Consider the following 14,518-nt stretch of genomic DNA (forward strand, 5'->3'; position numbering starts at 1 on the left):
TAGCTACCATGAGAAGGTACTTTTGTTTAAGTTAGGGTAATGAATATTCCTGGTTAGCCAGGTACTGAAAGGTTTCTAGGCACAAGATTTGGCGATTAAAACCAGAACAGTCCCTAGGAGGGAAGGATATTATGAGAGGTAATGAGGAAAAGAATTCTTTTAAAATTATTGTTGTTCTTGTCATATTATTTCCAGCAGTAGCACTATGTAATATTACAGTACTATGCAATTACAGAGGAAATATGTAATTATTATTAATATGTAATTACAGTAGTAATATGTAATTGCTATTACTATATGTTAATAGTAGCAGTGTTATAAAGCTTTTGAGAGTTTCCAGGTGGCTCACTGGTGAAGAATCTGACTGCCAAAGCAGGAGATGCAGGGGACACAAGAAACATGAGTTTGACCCCTGGGTCGGGAAGATACCCTGAAGTAGGAAATGGTAGCCCACTCCAGTATTCTTGCCTGGGAAACTCCACGGACAGAGGAGCCTGGCTGGCTACAGTCCATGGGGTCGCACAGAGTTGGACACGACTGAGTGAGCACACACGTGCATCATATGTAAGTGAGGCTATGGCTGTTTTGAGAAGAAAAGGTAACATGAAACTAACATCAGTTTAATACTGGAGTAGCTTTTATTTCCAGGAGAGGACCCGCATGGTACAGAGAGAGAGCATGATGGAGACTGCTCGTGGGGCATACAGCCTCTCCTCTGTGATTCAGCACCTAGTATGTGTGTTCGTATATGTGTGCACTCATGTCTGTGTGGTAAAGCAAAAGTATCAGAGTAAATCTAATTCAGATGCTGTTCAGCCTGAATAACACTCCTCTTAGAGGTGTTATCTTCCCACTCTCAGTGACTTATATCAAAGCATCTCCCAACTACCTTTAATAGTGACTCATTCAATGTACTGGTAAATGAAATACTTTTGTTCTTATATCCTCCGGGATGTTTTAATACTCCAGATACTTTATTTCTCAATGGAGACTGAAATCATAGGCAATTTCCTGACCCTTAATTCAGGTTTTGTCTCTTTGTCTGTAGTTATATTTTTACTGGAGAATCACATGGACAGAGGAGCCTGGCAGGTTACAGTCCATTGGGTCACAAGAATCAGACATGACTTAGCAACTAAACCACCATTTTATACACACACACACACACATATATATATATATATATAAAACTGGATCACTTTTCTATATGCCTGAAGCTAGCACAACACTATAAATCACCTATAATTCAATAAAAACAAAAAGAAGGAAAAAAGGAAAAAAGAATGCAGTCCAGACAACACCTTGATTACAGCCTTGTGAGAACCCAATTAAGCTATGCTTTAAATCCCAACCCACAGAAACTATTAGATAATAAATACTCATTACTGTATTAATAAGCCTCTAAGTTTGTAGTAATCCATCATGCAGTACAGAAAGTAAATACTGTCCCTATTGGTTATGTTTGTATTATAGAATTAGATACGAGGTATAAATGGAGTCAGGGTCCTTTCATAGAAAATTTGGAAATGAGACTAAAGTTTTCAGTCTCAGGCTGGGCTTGTGTCTTGAGCAGAGGAAATTTAGCAGGAGTTGTGAAGAAGTAATCACTGTAAGAGGGTTCCCTTTTCTCCACACCCTCTCCAGCATTTATTGCTTGTAGACTTTTGGATAGCAGCCATCCTGACTGGCGTGTAATGGTACCTCATTGTGGTTTTGATTTGCATTTCTCTGATGATGAGTGATGTTGAGCATCTTTTCATGTGCTTGTTAGCCATCCCTATGTCTTCTTTGGAGAAATGTCTGTTTAGTTCTTTGGCCCATTTTTTGATTGGGTCATTTATTTTTCTGGAATTGAGCTGCAAGAGTTGCTTGTATATTTTTGAGATTAATCCTTTGTCTGTTTCTTCGTTTGCTATTATTTTCTCCCAATCTGAGGGCTGTCTTTTCACCTTGCTTATAGTTTCCTTTGTTGTGCAAAAGCTTTTAAGTTGCATTAGGTCCCATTTGTTTAGTTTTGCTTTTATTTCCAATATTCTGGGAGGTGGGTCATAGAGGATCCTGCTGTGATTTATGTTGGAGAGTGTTTTGCCTCTGTTCTCCTCTAGGAGTTTTATAGTTTCTGGTCTTACATTTAGATCTTTAATCCATTTTGAGTTTATTTTTGTGTATGGTGTTACATTGTTGGTGGGAATGCAAATTAGTACAGCTGCTACGGAAAACAGTGTGGAGATTTCTTAAAAAAACTGGAAATAGAACTGCCATATGAGGGGCATACACACCAAGGAAACCAGATCTGAAAGAGACACATGCACCCCAATGTTCATCGCAGCACTGTTTATAATAGCCAGGACATGGAAGCAACCTAGGTGCCCATCAGCAGACGAATGGATAAGGAAGCTGTGGTACATATACACCATGGAATATTACTCAGCCATTAAAAAGAATTCATTTGAATCACTTCTAATGAGATGGATGAAACTGGAGCCCATTATACAGAGTGAAGTAAGCCAGAAAGATAAAGAACATTACAGCATACTAACACATATATATGGAATTTAGAAAGATGGTAATGATAACCCTATATTCAAGACAGAAAAAGAGACACAGATGTATAGAACAGACTTTTGGACTCTGTGGGAGAAGGCGAGGGTGGGATGTTTTGAGAGAACAGCATTGAAACATGTATATTATCTAGGGTGAAACAGATCACCAGCCCAGGTTGGATGCATGAGACAAGTGCTCAGGGCTGGTGCACTGGGAAGACCCAGAGGGAGTGGGTAGAGAGGGAGGTGGGAGGGGAGATAGGGATGGGGAATACATGTAAATCCATGGCTGATTCATGTCAATGTATGACAAAACCCACTACAATAGTGTAAAGTAATTAGCCTGCAATTAATAAAAATAAATGAAAAAAAAAAAAAAGAAGTAATCACTGACAGTTGGAGCTAAGGAGCAGGAAAACTGGTCTACAGAGAGACAGTAAGAGTATCTGAGAAGAAGAGAAATGAGAAGTAGAAAAAGAATTCTTCCGGATTTTCATTTAGCATCCCATTTCTGAGTTTAATCTGTTTAATGTAGATGAGTGGCTTTCTGGGTGACTCAGTGGTGAAGAATCTGTCTGACAATTCATCAGACGTGTGTTCAATCCCTGAATTGGGAATATTCCCTGGAGAAGGAAATGACAACCCTCTCTAGTATTCTTGCCTGGGAAATCACATGGACAGAGGAACCTGGAGAGCTACAGTTTATGGGGCCCCCAAAGAGTCTAACTCTACTGAGCAACTAAAAAGCAAACAATAATGCAAGCTAACTATGTGAGGCGAGCAGAAGTAACGCAGCTTAGATTAGGAGTAGGCCTTCCTACTTGGTAAGATTATCAGGCCACCTGGATACAACCAATTAGCCAATTAGGACCAATTAGCTTTCACTTAATACTGACCGCTGGTTGCCAATTAGGAAATTAGGAACGGGGCAGAAACCCCCAGGAAAGGCTGGCACGCACGAAAGTATTGACCAATGAAATTGCTTTGCAAACGTGTCACCAATCCGCTTCTCACCCTATAAATTTGTGTAACAGCTTGGGCTCGGGGCTCTCTGACTCGCACCACTGCGTTGGTTGCGGGTGGAGAGTCCTGGCTCGAGTCAGTAATAAACTTCCCTTCCTGCAAGTTGCATTGTCTTGGAAGCCTTCTCTCTTCCCGCTCAGGGATTCGGACATCGGGCATAACATTTGGGGGCTCGTCTGGGATCTCTTTACCGGGGGAAGAGAACACTTCCAGGACAGAGGGGAAGGATAGATAATAGCACCGGTGCTCAGGAAAACTCAGGGGGCCCGAAAACCCAGCACTGTGTTGTCTCTGTCCGTGTGTTTGTCTTTGGCTCTCCATGTTTGTGTGTGTGCCGGCATTGTCTCAGGCAGGACAGGAAGTCCAGAGTAATTCTGGGGCCCTGCTGTAAAGCAGGAAGGTATCTGGCACAGGAAGTCCAGAGTAATTCCGGGGCCCTGCTGTGAAGCAGGAAGGTATCTGGCACAGGAGAAAGCTTTCTCCAGCTGGCGTAAGGCCGAGGGCAGTGAGCGCGCTGGAAGGCAGCCGGCTCTGTGGGAAGGAGAGTTCCTCTCCTGATCCTGAGTCTGGTCAGGGGGCCCGAAAACCCAGCACTGTGTTGTCGGCCAATGTTTGTCTGTCCATGTGTTTGTCTTCGGCTCTCCGTGTTAGTCCGTGTTTGTGTGTGTGCCGGCATTGTCCTACTCTTTTCAGGAGTTTCAGTGAACAGGCGAGCGGTTGTGGGGGCAATTGATGAGTCCCGGCCAGGGCTACACTCTGGCGGACTCTGAAGGCCCTACAATAAGTGAGCCTCAGTAACTAGAGCCCAACCAGGTGAAACTCTCCTTTCACTACGATTGTCAGCAGCTGTTGTGGGAGCGAATTCTGGCAGAAGTGCGGAAACGGGTCCCAGGGGCCAACGGGAGGCCAACCGCCCAGCCTCATCTAGTGGACGAGGGGTTTCCTCTGTTGCGGCCTAACTGGGATTTTGAGGGAGGGGAAGGTAGGGAACATCTCTGAGTGTACCGCCAGACTCTGATGGCTGGCCTGTGGGCCGCAGCAAGAAAGCCGACAAATTTGGCAAAGGTAAATTTAGTAAGGCAAGAGCCCACTGAGAGCCCGGCAGCCTTCCTAGAAAGGCTAATGGAAGCTTTCAGGCAATATACACCTATGGATCCCCAGGCTGAGGAGTCACGTGCTGCAGTTCTGTTAGCGTTTGTAAATCAGACAGCCCCAGATATTAGGAAGAAATTACAAAAGATAGAGAGATTGGGAGAACAGATGATACAGGATTTATTGAAAGCAGCTGAAAAGGTATTTAATAATAGGGAGACTCCAGAAGAAAGGGAAGAACGAATTCGACGGGAGGAAAGAGAATTAGCTGAGAATATCAGGAAGGAAGATAGAGAATATAAAACGAGGGAAAACTGGAAGAACTAGAGGGAGCTAGCCCAGATTCTTTTTGCGTGGATAAAAGCCGGAACAGAATTGAGGGAACCTCGAGACCCCTGGACGGGAGAAAAACAGAAACCAAAAAGGCAGGCCCTAAAGAAAGATCAGTGCATCTACTGCAAAGAACAGGAGCACTGGAAAAACAAGTGCCCTAAGAGGGACCTGAGGAGAGGAATGACCCAGAGAAAGAAAATCTCCCCTAGAACTCGAGTTCTATATGTGGGGGAAGACAGTGACTGGGGGAGTCAAGACTCGGCACCCCTCCCCGAGTCCTGGGTAACCATACATGTGGAGGGGAAACCTGTTGGCTTCATGGTAGATACTAGTGCCCAACACTCTGTTTTAAATAAAAAACTGGGACCAATGTCTAAGAAAACCAGCTTGGTGCAAGGAGCCACAGGGACAAAAAGATATTATTGGACCACAGAACGAAAAGTAGATCTGGGGACCCACCAGGTGTCCCATTCGTTTTTGGTGATACCAGAATGCCCAGCCCCTCTACTTGGAAGAGACTTGTTGACTAAAGTTAATGCTCAGATTCATTTTGACCCTGGGAGAATGACGGCCACGAATGGACTTGGACAGCCGATACATGTCTTATCCCTAGCCTTAAGAGATGAATACAGACTTTTTGCACCAAAGCCTTCAGAGACTATAGCACTAGATGTACAACCGTGGGTCCATAAATACCCATTGGCCTGGGCAGAAACGGCAGGAATGGGACTAGCCAAACAGAGACATCTGGTCGTCATCGGGCTAAAGGCTGGGGCAACTCCTGTGAGGGTGAGACAGTACCCCATGAGCCAGGAAGTTCGGTGGCGGATCACTTCCCACACTCGACGTCTCATGGATGCCGGAATTCTCAAGCGGTGCCAATCCCCTTGGAACACACCCTTACTGCCGGTGAAGAAGCCAGGGGGGACAGATTACAGACCTGTCCAAGACCTGCAAGAAGTCAACAAACGGGTGAGTGACATACATCCCATATAAGGGTTATGTCCCTAACCCTTATACCCTCTTGAGCAATTTGCTACCTGAGTACACTTGGTATACTGTGTTGGACTTGAAAGATGCCTTTTTCAGCCTACCCCTGGCGGCCCAGAGCCAGGAGATATTTGCTTTTGAGTGGACCGAGGGGGAAGGCCAACCGGTAATACAATTAACTTGGACCCGCCTCCCACAGGGATTCAAGAACTCCCCTACCTTGTTTAATGAGGCTCTGAGTGAGGACCTCTACGAATATCAGACTTGCCACCCAGAGGTCATCCTGCTACAATATGTAGACAACCTTATGTTGGCTGGAACCACCGAGGAGGCATGCAACCATGCCACTAGGGACCTCTTACAGACCCTAGGCATCTTGGGGTATCGCGCTAGCCCAAAGAAGGCACAAATAGCCCGGCAAGAGGTCACCTATTTGGGGTATAAGATCAGGCAGGGGAAAAGGTGGCTAACTCAGGCCATGAAGGAAATGATATTGCAGATACCAGAGCCCAAGACCCCCCGCCAGGTGAGAGAGTTTCTGGGGACTGTTGGATATTGCAGACTGTGGATCATGGGGTTTGCTGAGAAGGCCCGGCCCTTGTATGAGGGAAGTAAAGAGACCCCAAACTGGACTTGGACTGAGCCAATGAAACAGGCTTTCCAGACACTCAGACAGGCCCTACTAGAAGCCCCAGCCCTTGCCCTGCCTAACCCAAATAAGCCATTCCAGCTGTTTGTAGATGAAAAGCAAGGAATAGGAAAGGGGGTCTTGACCCAACAATGGGGACCATGGAAACGGCCGGTGGCATACCTTTCGAAGCGATTAGACCCGTTGGCCACTGGGTGGCCCCCTTGCCTTCGCATCATCGCAGCCACTGCCCTCCTCGTCCGCGACACTGACAAGTTGACGTATGGACAGCAACTCCTGGTTCACACCAACCACGCCATTGAAGGGGTTTTGAAGCAGCCACCGGGTAAGTGGATCTCCAATGCCTGCTTGATACATTACCAGGCTTTGCTGCTCAATGCCCCACGGGTGCATTTTCAGACCCCTTGCTTCCTGAATCCGGCCACGCTCTTACCCAACCCAGAGAAAGACCGCCCTCTCCATGATTGCAGCGAGATACTGGCTGAGGCCCTGGCAGCACGAAAAGACTTAACTGATGTACCCCTAGACAACAGTGAGCTAGTATGGTTCATGGATGGGAGTAGCTATGTAAAAGACGGGCAAAGGAAAGCGGGAGCCGCTATAGTTGATGACTCAGGACAGACAATATGGGCTGAGACACTTCCCCCAAACACTTCTGCACAAAGAGCAGAATTGATTGCCCTAATGCAGGCTCTGGAGCAAGCCAAAGAGAAGAGAGTTACCATTTTTATTGACAGCTGATATGCTTTCGGCACTGCGCATATTCAAGGTCCTATATACCAAGAAAGGGGATTTCAGACAGCTGAGGGAAAGGAGGTAAAAAATTTGCCAGAGATTCACAGGCTCCTGGAAGCCGTCCAACTGCCCTGGGCAGTAGCAATAGTGCATGTCCCCGGTCACCAGAAAGGAGAAGACCCTAAGGCACGGGACAATTGTGCCACTGATGCGGCCGCTCGAGAAGCGGCTAGCCGGGACTACACCGTCCCCATATTAGCCGTGGGACTTCCACCTCCTGGTATGGGGACTTTGCCACCAGTTCCCGAATATTCCCTCCCTGATCTCGCCTGGATCAATGAGGATACCACCCTTCAGAAGGATGACAAAGATGGATGGTACTGAGACCAAAACAACAACCTGATATTGCCTGCCACCCTGGGTCGTCACCTGTGTGAACACCTGCACATAACTACAAACTTGGGAGAAAAAAAGACCCTAACACTTCTCCAGACGGCCTGCCTGAGGTTCCCTAAACAAAATGCAACTGTACGAGAGATAATTCAGGCTTGCAAAGCATGCCAGCTGATGAGGGCAGAGAAGAAGCAGCACACAGGAACAAGGTACCGAGGGGAAAAGCCAGGGCAACACTGGGAGATAGATTTCACTGAGGTAAGGCCAGGTAAGTACGGGTATCGCTATCTGTTGGTTCTGGTAGATACCTTCTCAGGGTGGGTAGAAGCCCTCCCCACTAAGGGAGAGACAGCAACAGTGATTGCTAAAAAGATCTTAGAGGAAATAGTGCCTAGGTATGGGCTGCCGATGACTATGGGCTCTGATAACAGACCTGCCTTTGTGAGCCAGATTGTACAAGGGCTGGCCCGAGCTCTGGGGAAGAAATAGAAGTTACATTGTGAATATAATCCCCAGAGCTCAGGACAGGTTGAGAGAATGAATCAGACTCTAAAAGAAACTTTGACGAAGTTGGCAATAGAGACTGGCGGGGACTGGGTGACCCTCCTTCCCTTTGCACTCTTTCGGGCGCGTAACACCCCTTATAAGCTGAATTTTACCCCTTTTGAGATTCTGTATGGAAGACCCCCTCCTGTGTGTCCTATTTTTAAAGGAAAATGCCTGCCACCCCCTACTTTGGGACAATTCCAGCAAACTCTGATGGCATTAAGTAAAGTACATAACCATGTTTGGAAATTGATTCAAGAGATACACGAGGGTCAAAATAAGGGGGCCATCCCCTCACATGATATTGGCCCAGGTGATTGGGTTTGGGTAAAACAGCACCAATCTAAAGCATTAGAACCTAGATGGAAAGGCCCTTATGTTGTTCTCCTTACCACTCCTACTGCTGTCAAAGTCGACGGGATTGGACCCTGGGTTCACTGCAATCACGTGCGGCAAGCCACACCGGAAGAACAGGAAAAAGCGCAAGAAGAATGGAAGGCGAGTCCTCACCCATCAAATCCTTTGAAACTGAAACTTGTCCGCTGGGAGGTCTCCTAATTCTCCTGCTGATTATGGCAGGAGCTGAAGCTGTGTAACCTCTTGTGATGGGCCCCGGGAATGGGACATAGGAAACAGAGATTTGGTAGCCCCAAGTGTGGCGCAACCCGCAGGGCCAAGTACCTCAGATATGGGTGAACCAAGCTTTACTATCTCTACAAGGCCAAGGGCTTTCCTCCCTATGAGCTGCTGTAGATGAAGAGAATCAATCAGTCATTTAGAGAAGTCTTTGACTTCCTTGTCTGAGGTGGTCTTGATTAGAAAGAGAGAACGGGAAGCCCAGCAGAGATGGTTTGGTTCTTGTTTTCAACACTCCCCCTGGCTGACTACCTTAATTTTCACCCTCCTGGGTCCACTTATAGTGTCAGTGGCCCAGGATGGAAAAGAGGAAGATTCCTCTACTTGAACAACAGACAGGGGGGAATGTGAGGCGAGCAGAGGTAACGCAGCTTAGATTAGGAGTAGGCCTTCCTACTTGGTAAGATTATCAGGCCACCTGGATACAACCAATTAGCCAATTAGGACCAATTAGCTTTCACTTAATACTGACCGCTGGTTGCCAATTAGGAAATTAGGAACGGGGCAGAAACCCCCAGGAAAGGCTGGCACGCACGAAAGTATTGACCAATGAAATTGCTTTGCAAACGTATAGCCAATCCGCTTCTCACCCTATAAATTTGTGTAACAGCTTGGGCTCGGGGTTCTCTGGCTCGCACCACTGCGTTGGTTGCGGGTGGAGAGTCCTGGCTCGAGTCAGTAATAAACTTCCCTTCCTGCAAGTTGCATTGTCTTGGAAGCCTTCTCTCTTCCCGCTCAGGGATTTGGACATCGGGCATAACAACTACACTTTCTAAAATTTCTTGACTTATCTGCTGTGACAAATCTCTGTATCCTTATAATAATCTATCCTTTTAAATACAGTTGTCTCAAGTTAATATCTGCTTTATGCAATCAAAGAATCTAAACCATTCAAGTAACACACAAAGAAAGGAAATTTAAACCACTCTTTGTAACCAGTGGAATATTTGGCAAGAATATCTCCTGAAATATTGTTTTTAGCTCTATAGGTTGAATTTATACCCAGTTTACTTTGTAAAGTGTGACTTCTCTTTTCTAGGCTAAAGAACTCAAATTCACAATTCCATTTTTAATGAGCTAAAATATTTGTGTCCAAAGGGGGAAATACATTTTATGACTTTAAAACAAGCTATTTACTTCACTATAATTTTGACTTGAAATGAAGTTAAAACAAAATTTGATAATGGAGAGATGAGTAAACACTGTGTGAAGTTAATGTTTCTGTCTCCTACAATCTTTCTTTTAAATTTGACTAAAATAAAGTGGCAAGAAATAATATCACATGGATTAGTTGTTCAGTGAAGTCTTAAAATCAGTGAATAATAAGATAGGAAACAATATTCAGATTATGGGATGATATTAGCAAGGTCAACTTCAAAGAGAAAAAAAAATGACATTGATTTAGACAAATACATGCTTCTAAATGGGAAGGTAATATAAATAGCCATCATGAATCCCAAAACAGCACCAAACTGCTACTGAGAATTTAAAGATGTTGAAAAAAAGCATGTAGCACAAGGAAGTGAATACTGACTGAGCTAGGAAAATCGTAAAGGTAATGTTTTTGAAAAAGAGGTTTCTGGCAACTGACTTGGAGGATGTAAGACAGAGGAAATCTAAGAGAGACACGGTCACCAACCTCTGATACAAGATTGCTTCACAGTGACCATGGGTACTTGGTTTGTGATTCAATAGCATGCTGGTAAAAATGTTGAGACTGGCTCTTGGGGAGACGGGAGGGTGGACTGATCTGTAGCCTTTGCCAGGTTCCATGGTGTATTTGGTGTATTTATCCCATCAAAACTCATTTCAAGCTAATAATGTAGAGACAATGAACTTGGAGTCGGGAAGTGATGAACACAGTCAACTCCAACTGGCTTCATTACAGGGCATCCCATGGTTGGGTGGGGGGCAGTGTGTGTGCACAGGAGGGATACCAATAAAGCTGTTAGGTCTTGTGTTAGAAATCCTGTGATTCGCTGACTCTTCACGGAGAGGAAGGAGGAGCTTCATGCTGTTCCTGAGGCTGCTTCCGTCCCTTGTATCTGCATGGCAGAAACACTGTGTGATTCTCTGCCACTGTGTACCATGCTGCAGTGAATCAGAGTATAAAAGGATATCAGATAATTTCTAAAGTTAGTCGTACACAAACACACACACAATTAGGCCAGAGTTTCTCAATATTTTTGGTGCGTGTAGAATCTTATTCTGCAGGTGTGGCAAGAGGCATATGAATCTTCAGTTTAATCAATTCTTCCAGTAACTCTCATCTGTAGGGAACACACTTGAGAACCACTGAATTTCTGGATGAAATTCTTCACTGTTACTGAGCATTGTGGGTACCGTGCCAGGCTCCTGGAATCTGGAGATGAATAAGGAAGCAGGTTATGTTGCAGGAAGCAACTCTGTCTTTATGCTTCTCTGCATTTTATCCTGAGCTCACCATTTGTGAGTCTTGTGACCTTGGACTGTGTATATATGCTCTATGAGCTTCTGCTTCCTAATGTGTAAAATATTAATTGTCCCTTTAGGCAAATGAGATAAATATGGAAAGTGCTTAGAGCAGTGTCCTGCACGCTGAAGGAAACTAATGTCAATTTGCTTCTACACAGTCACTCTCAAACTATTTAAGGGTGTAGTCAAATAAATTCTCTATTAAAATTTTGACTGCAGATGTGAATAGGCTGTTCATGGATACTACACAAGGAAAGTCTACCTGGCTCAGTCAAGGTAGGTCAAGAGGGTTCAAAGACAAGTATTAAGTATTTTAGCACATTTTAGAGGAATAGAGTTGTAGGCAGACAAAAGGTAATGAAATCAAATGTAGGAATTTGTAAAGAAGGGTGAAGCATCCAGGATAGTAAGCATGTGGGTGTTTTGTGTTTATTTGCTTTATTTTGTCTAGAACATTACAATCCATCTGGTAGTGTTTTGGAGGTGAAATTGAGAAATATATACTTTTCAGAACTTAAAGGTATACCTAATAACAAAATTTAATTTCATTTTCAAAATAAAAAGTAAAGTGAAGTGAAAGTGTTAGTCGCTCAGTTGTGTCTGACTCTGCAACACCATGGACTGTAGCCCACCAGGCTCCCATCCATGGGATTCTCCAGGCAAGAATACTGGAGTGGGTTGTCATTCTCTTCTCCAGGGGATCTTCCCCACCTAGGGGTAGAACCTGTGCCTTCTGCATTGCAGGCAGACTCTTTACTGTCTGAGCCAAACGGAACTATTAAAAGAATTTAAGCAGGAAAGCAGGGTGACAATATACAGTCTTGATGTACTCCTTTTCCTGTTTGGAACCAGTCTGTTGTTCCATGTCCAGTTCTAACTGTTGCTTCCTGACCTATATACAGGTTTTTCAAGAGGCAGGTCAGGTGGCCTGGTACTCCCATCTCTCAGAATTTTCCACAGTTTATTGTGATCCACACTGTAAAAGGCTTTGGCAAAATCAATAAAGAAGAAATAGATGTTTTTCTGGAACTCTCTTGCTTTTTGATGGTCCAGCAGATGTTGGCAATTTGATCTCTACTTCCTCTGCCTTTTCTAAAACCAGCTTGAACATCTGGGAGTTCATGGTTCACATATTGCTGAAGACTGGCTTGGAGAATTTTGAGCATTACTTTACTAGCGTGTGAGATGAGTGCAATTGTGTGGTAGTTTGAGCATTCTTTGGCATTACCTTTCTTTGGGGTTGGAATGAAAACTGACCTGTTCCAGTCCTGTGGCCACTGCTGAGTTTTCCAAATTTGCTGACATATTGAGTGCAGCATTTTCACAGCTTCATCTTTTAGAATTTGAAGTAGCTCAACTGGAATTCCATTGCCTCCACTAGCTTTGTTTGTAGTGATGCTTCCTAGATTTAAGGGACTAGACCTGATAGACAGAGTGCTTGATGAACTAGGGACAGAGGTTCGTGACATTATACAGGAGACAGGGTGCAAGATCATCCCCACGAAAAAGAAATGCAAAAAAGCAAAATGGCTGTCTGAGGAGGCCTTACAAATAGCTGTGAAAAGAAGAGAAGTGAAAAGCAAAGGAGAAAAGGAAAGATATACCCGTTTGAATGCAGAGTTCCAAAGAATAGCAAGGAGAGATAAGAAAGCCTTCCTCAGCAATCAATGCAAAGAAATAGAGGAAAACAATAGAATGGGAAAGACTAGAGACCTCGTCAAGAAAATTAGAGATACCAAGGGAACATTTCATGCAAAGATGGGCTCAATAAAGGACAGAAATGGTATGGACCTAACAGAAGCAGAAGATATTAAGAAGAGGTGGCAAAAATACACAGAACTGTACAAAAAAGATCTTCATGACTCAGATAATCATGAAGGTGTGATCACTCCCACTCACCTAGAGCTGGACATCCTGGGATGTGAAGTCAGGTGGGCCTTAGGAAGCATCACTATGAACAAAGAAAGTGAACAAGAACTAAAGAGTCTCTTGAAGAAAGTGAAAGAAGAGAGTGAAAAAGTTGGCTTAAAGCTCAACATTCAGAAAACTAAGATCATGGTATCCGGTCACATCACTTCATGGCAAATAGATGGGGAACCAGTGGAAACAGTGGCTGACTTTATTTTTCTGGGCTGCAAAATCACTGCAGATGGTGATTGCAGCCATGAAATTAAAAGATGCTTGTTCCTTGGAAGGAAAGTTATGACCAACCTAGACAGCATATTAAAAAGCAGAGACATTACTTTGCCATCAAAGGTCTGTCTAGTCAAGGCTATGGTTTTCCCAGGAGTCATGTATGGATGTGAGAGTTGGACTATAAAGAAAGCTGAGCATGGAAGATTTGATGCTTTTGAACTGTGGTGTTGGAGAAGACTCTTGAGAGTCCTTTGGACTACAAGGAGATCCAACCAGTCCATCCTAAAGGAGATCAGTCCTGGGTGTTCATTGGAAGGACTGATGTTGAAGCTGAAACTCCAATAATTTGGCCCCTTCATCTGAAGAGCTGACTCATTGGAAAAGACTCTGATGCTGGGAAAGATTGAGGGCAGGAGAAGGGGATGACAGATGAGATGGTTGGATGGCGCCACCGACACAATGAACATGGGTTTGGAATGATTCTGGGAGTTGGTGATGGATGTGGAGACCTGGTGTGCTGTGTTTCATGGGGTCACAAAGAGTTGGACACGACTGAGTGACTGAACTGAACTGGAAGCAGGAAAGTGTCATACAATACCTTGCACAAGCTCCCTCCAACTTCAAAGGGAGTCAAGAGTAGGTCACAATTAAGTCAGTACATATGTTGCCGTAAAAGCCCAGGAAAGGAAGTGTTGGGCATAGACTAGGTAATATAGGGGTAACTAGGGTTTGGTGGAGGGTAGATAATGCACCAGAGTGCTGGACACAACTCCCACTGGCTCATAGAACTTATTATTAAATTTTCAAGAATTGTACAAAATGGTGGTTACATACCACTTTTAATAAAGCCCAGATTATAAAGTTATATAAACTATTCTATATTAGAAACAAAGGTAATAAATACCAAATCCCATTATTTAGTATTCTATTTCATTTTATTATGTTTATGTTCTCTAGACTACTTACATCTACTGTATCTATATGGCAG

The 14,518-nt window shown here is 44.3% G+C and overlaps 1 protein-coding gene across 1 annotated transcript; it reads left to right on the forward strand.

Moving 5' to 3' along the window:
* The first annotated feature begins 660 nt into the window (after positions 1 to 660).
* LOC122431443 lies at positions 661 to 9,000 on the forward strand. Its single transcript, XM_043452747.1, is given in 4 exon segments — positions 661 to 732; positions 4,413 to 5,984; positions 5,986 to 7,742; positions 8,934 to 9,000. Coding segments are annotated over 4 exon segments (3,468 nt in total).
* The last annotated feature ends 5,518 nt before the right edge of the window (positions 9,001 to 14,518 follow it).

This window comes from Cervus canadensis, chromosome 29 (genome assembly GCF_019320065.1).
Source record: "Cervus canadensis isolate Bull #8, Minnesota chromosome 29, ASM1932006v1, whole genome shotgun sequence".
In the NCBI taxonomy this organism is placed as follows: domain Eukaryota; kingdom Metazoa; phylum Chordata; class Mammalia; order Artiodactyla; family Cervidae; genus Cervus; species Cervus canadensis.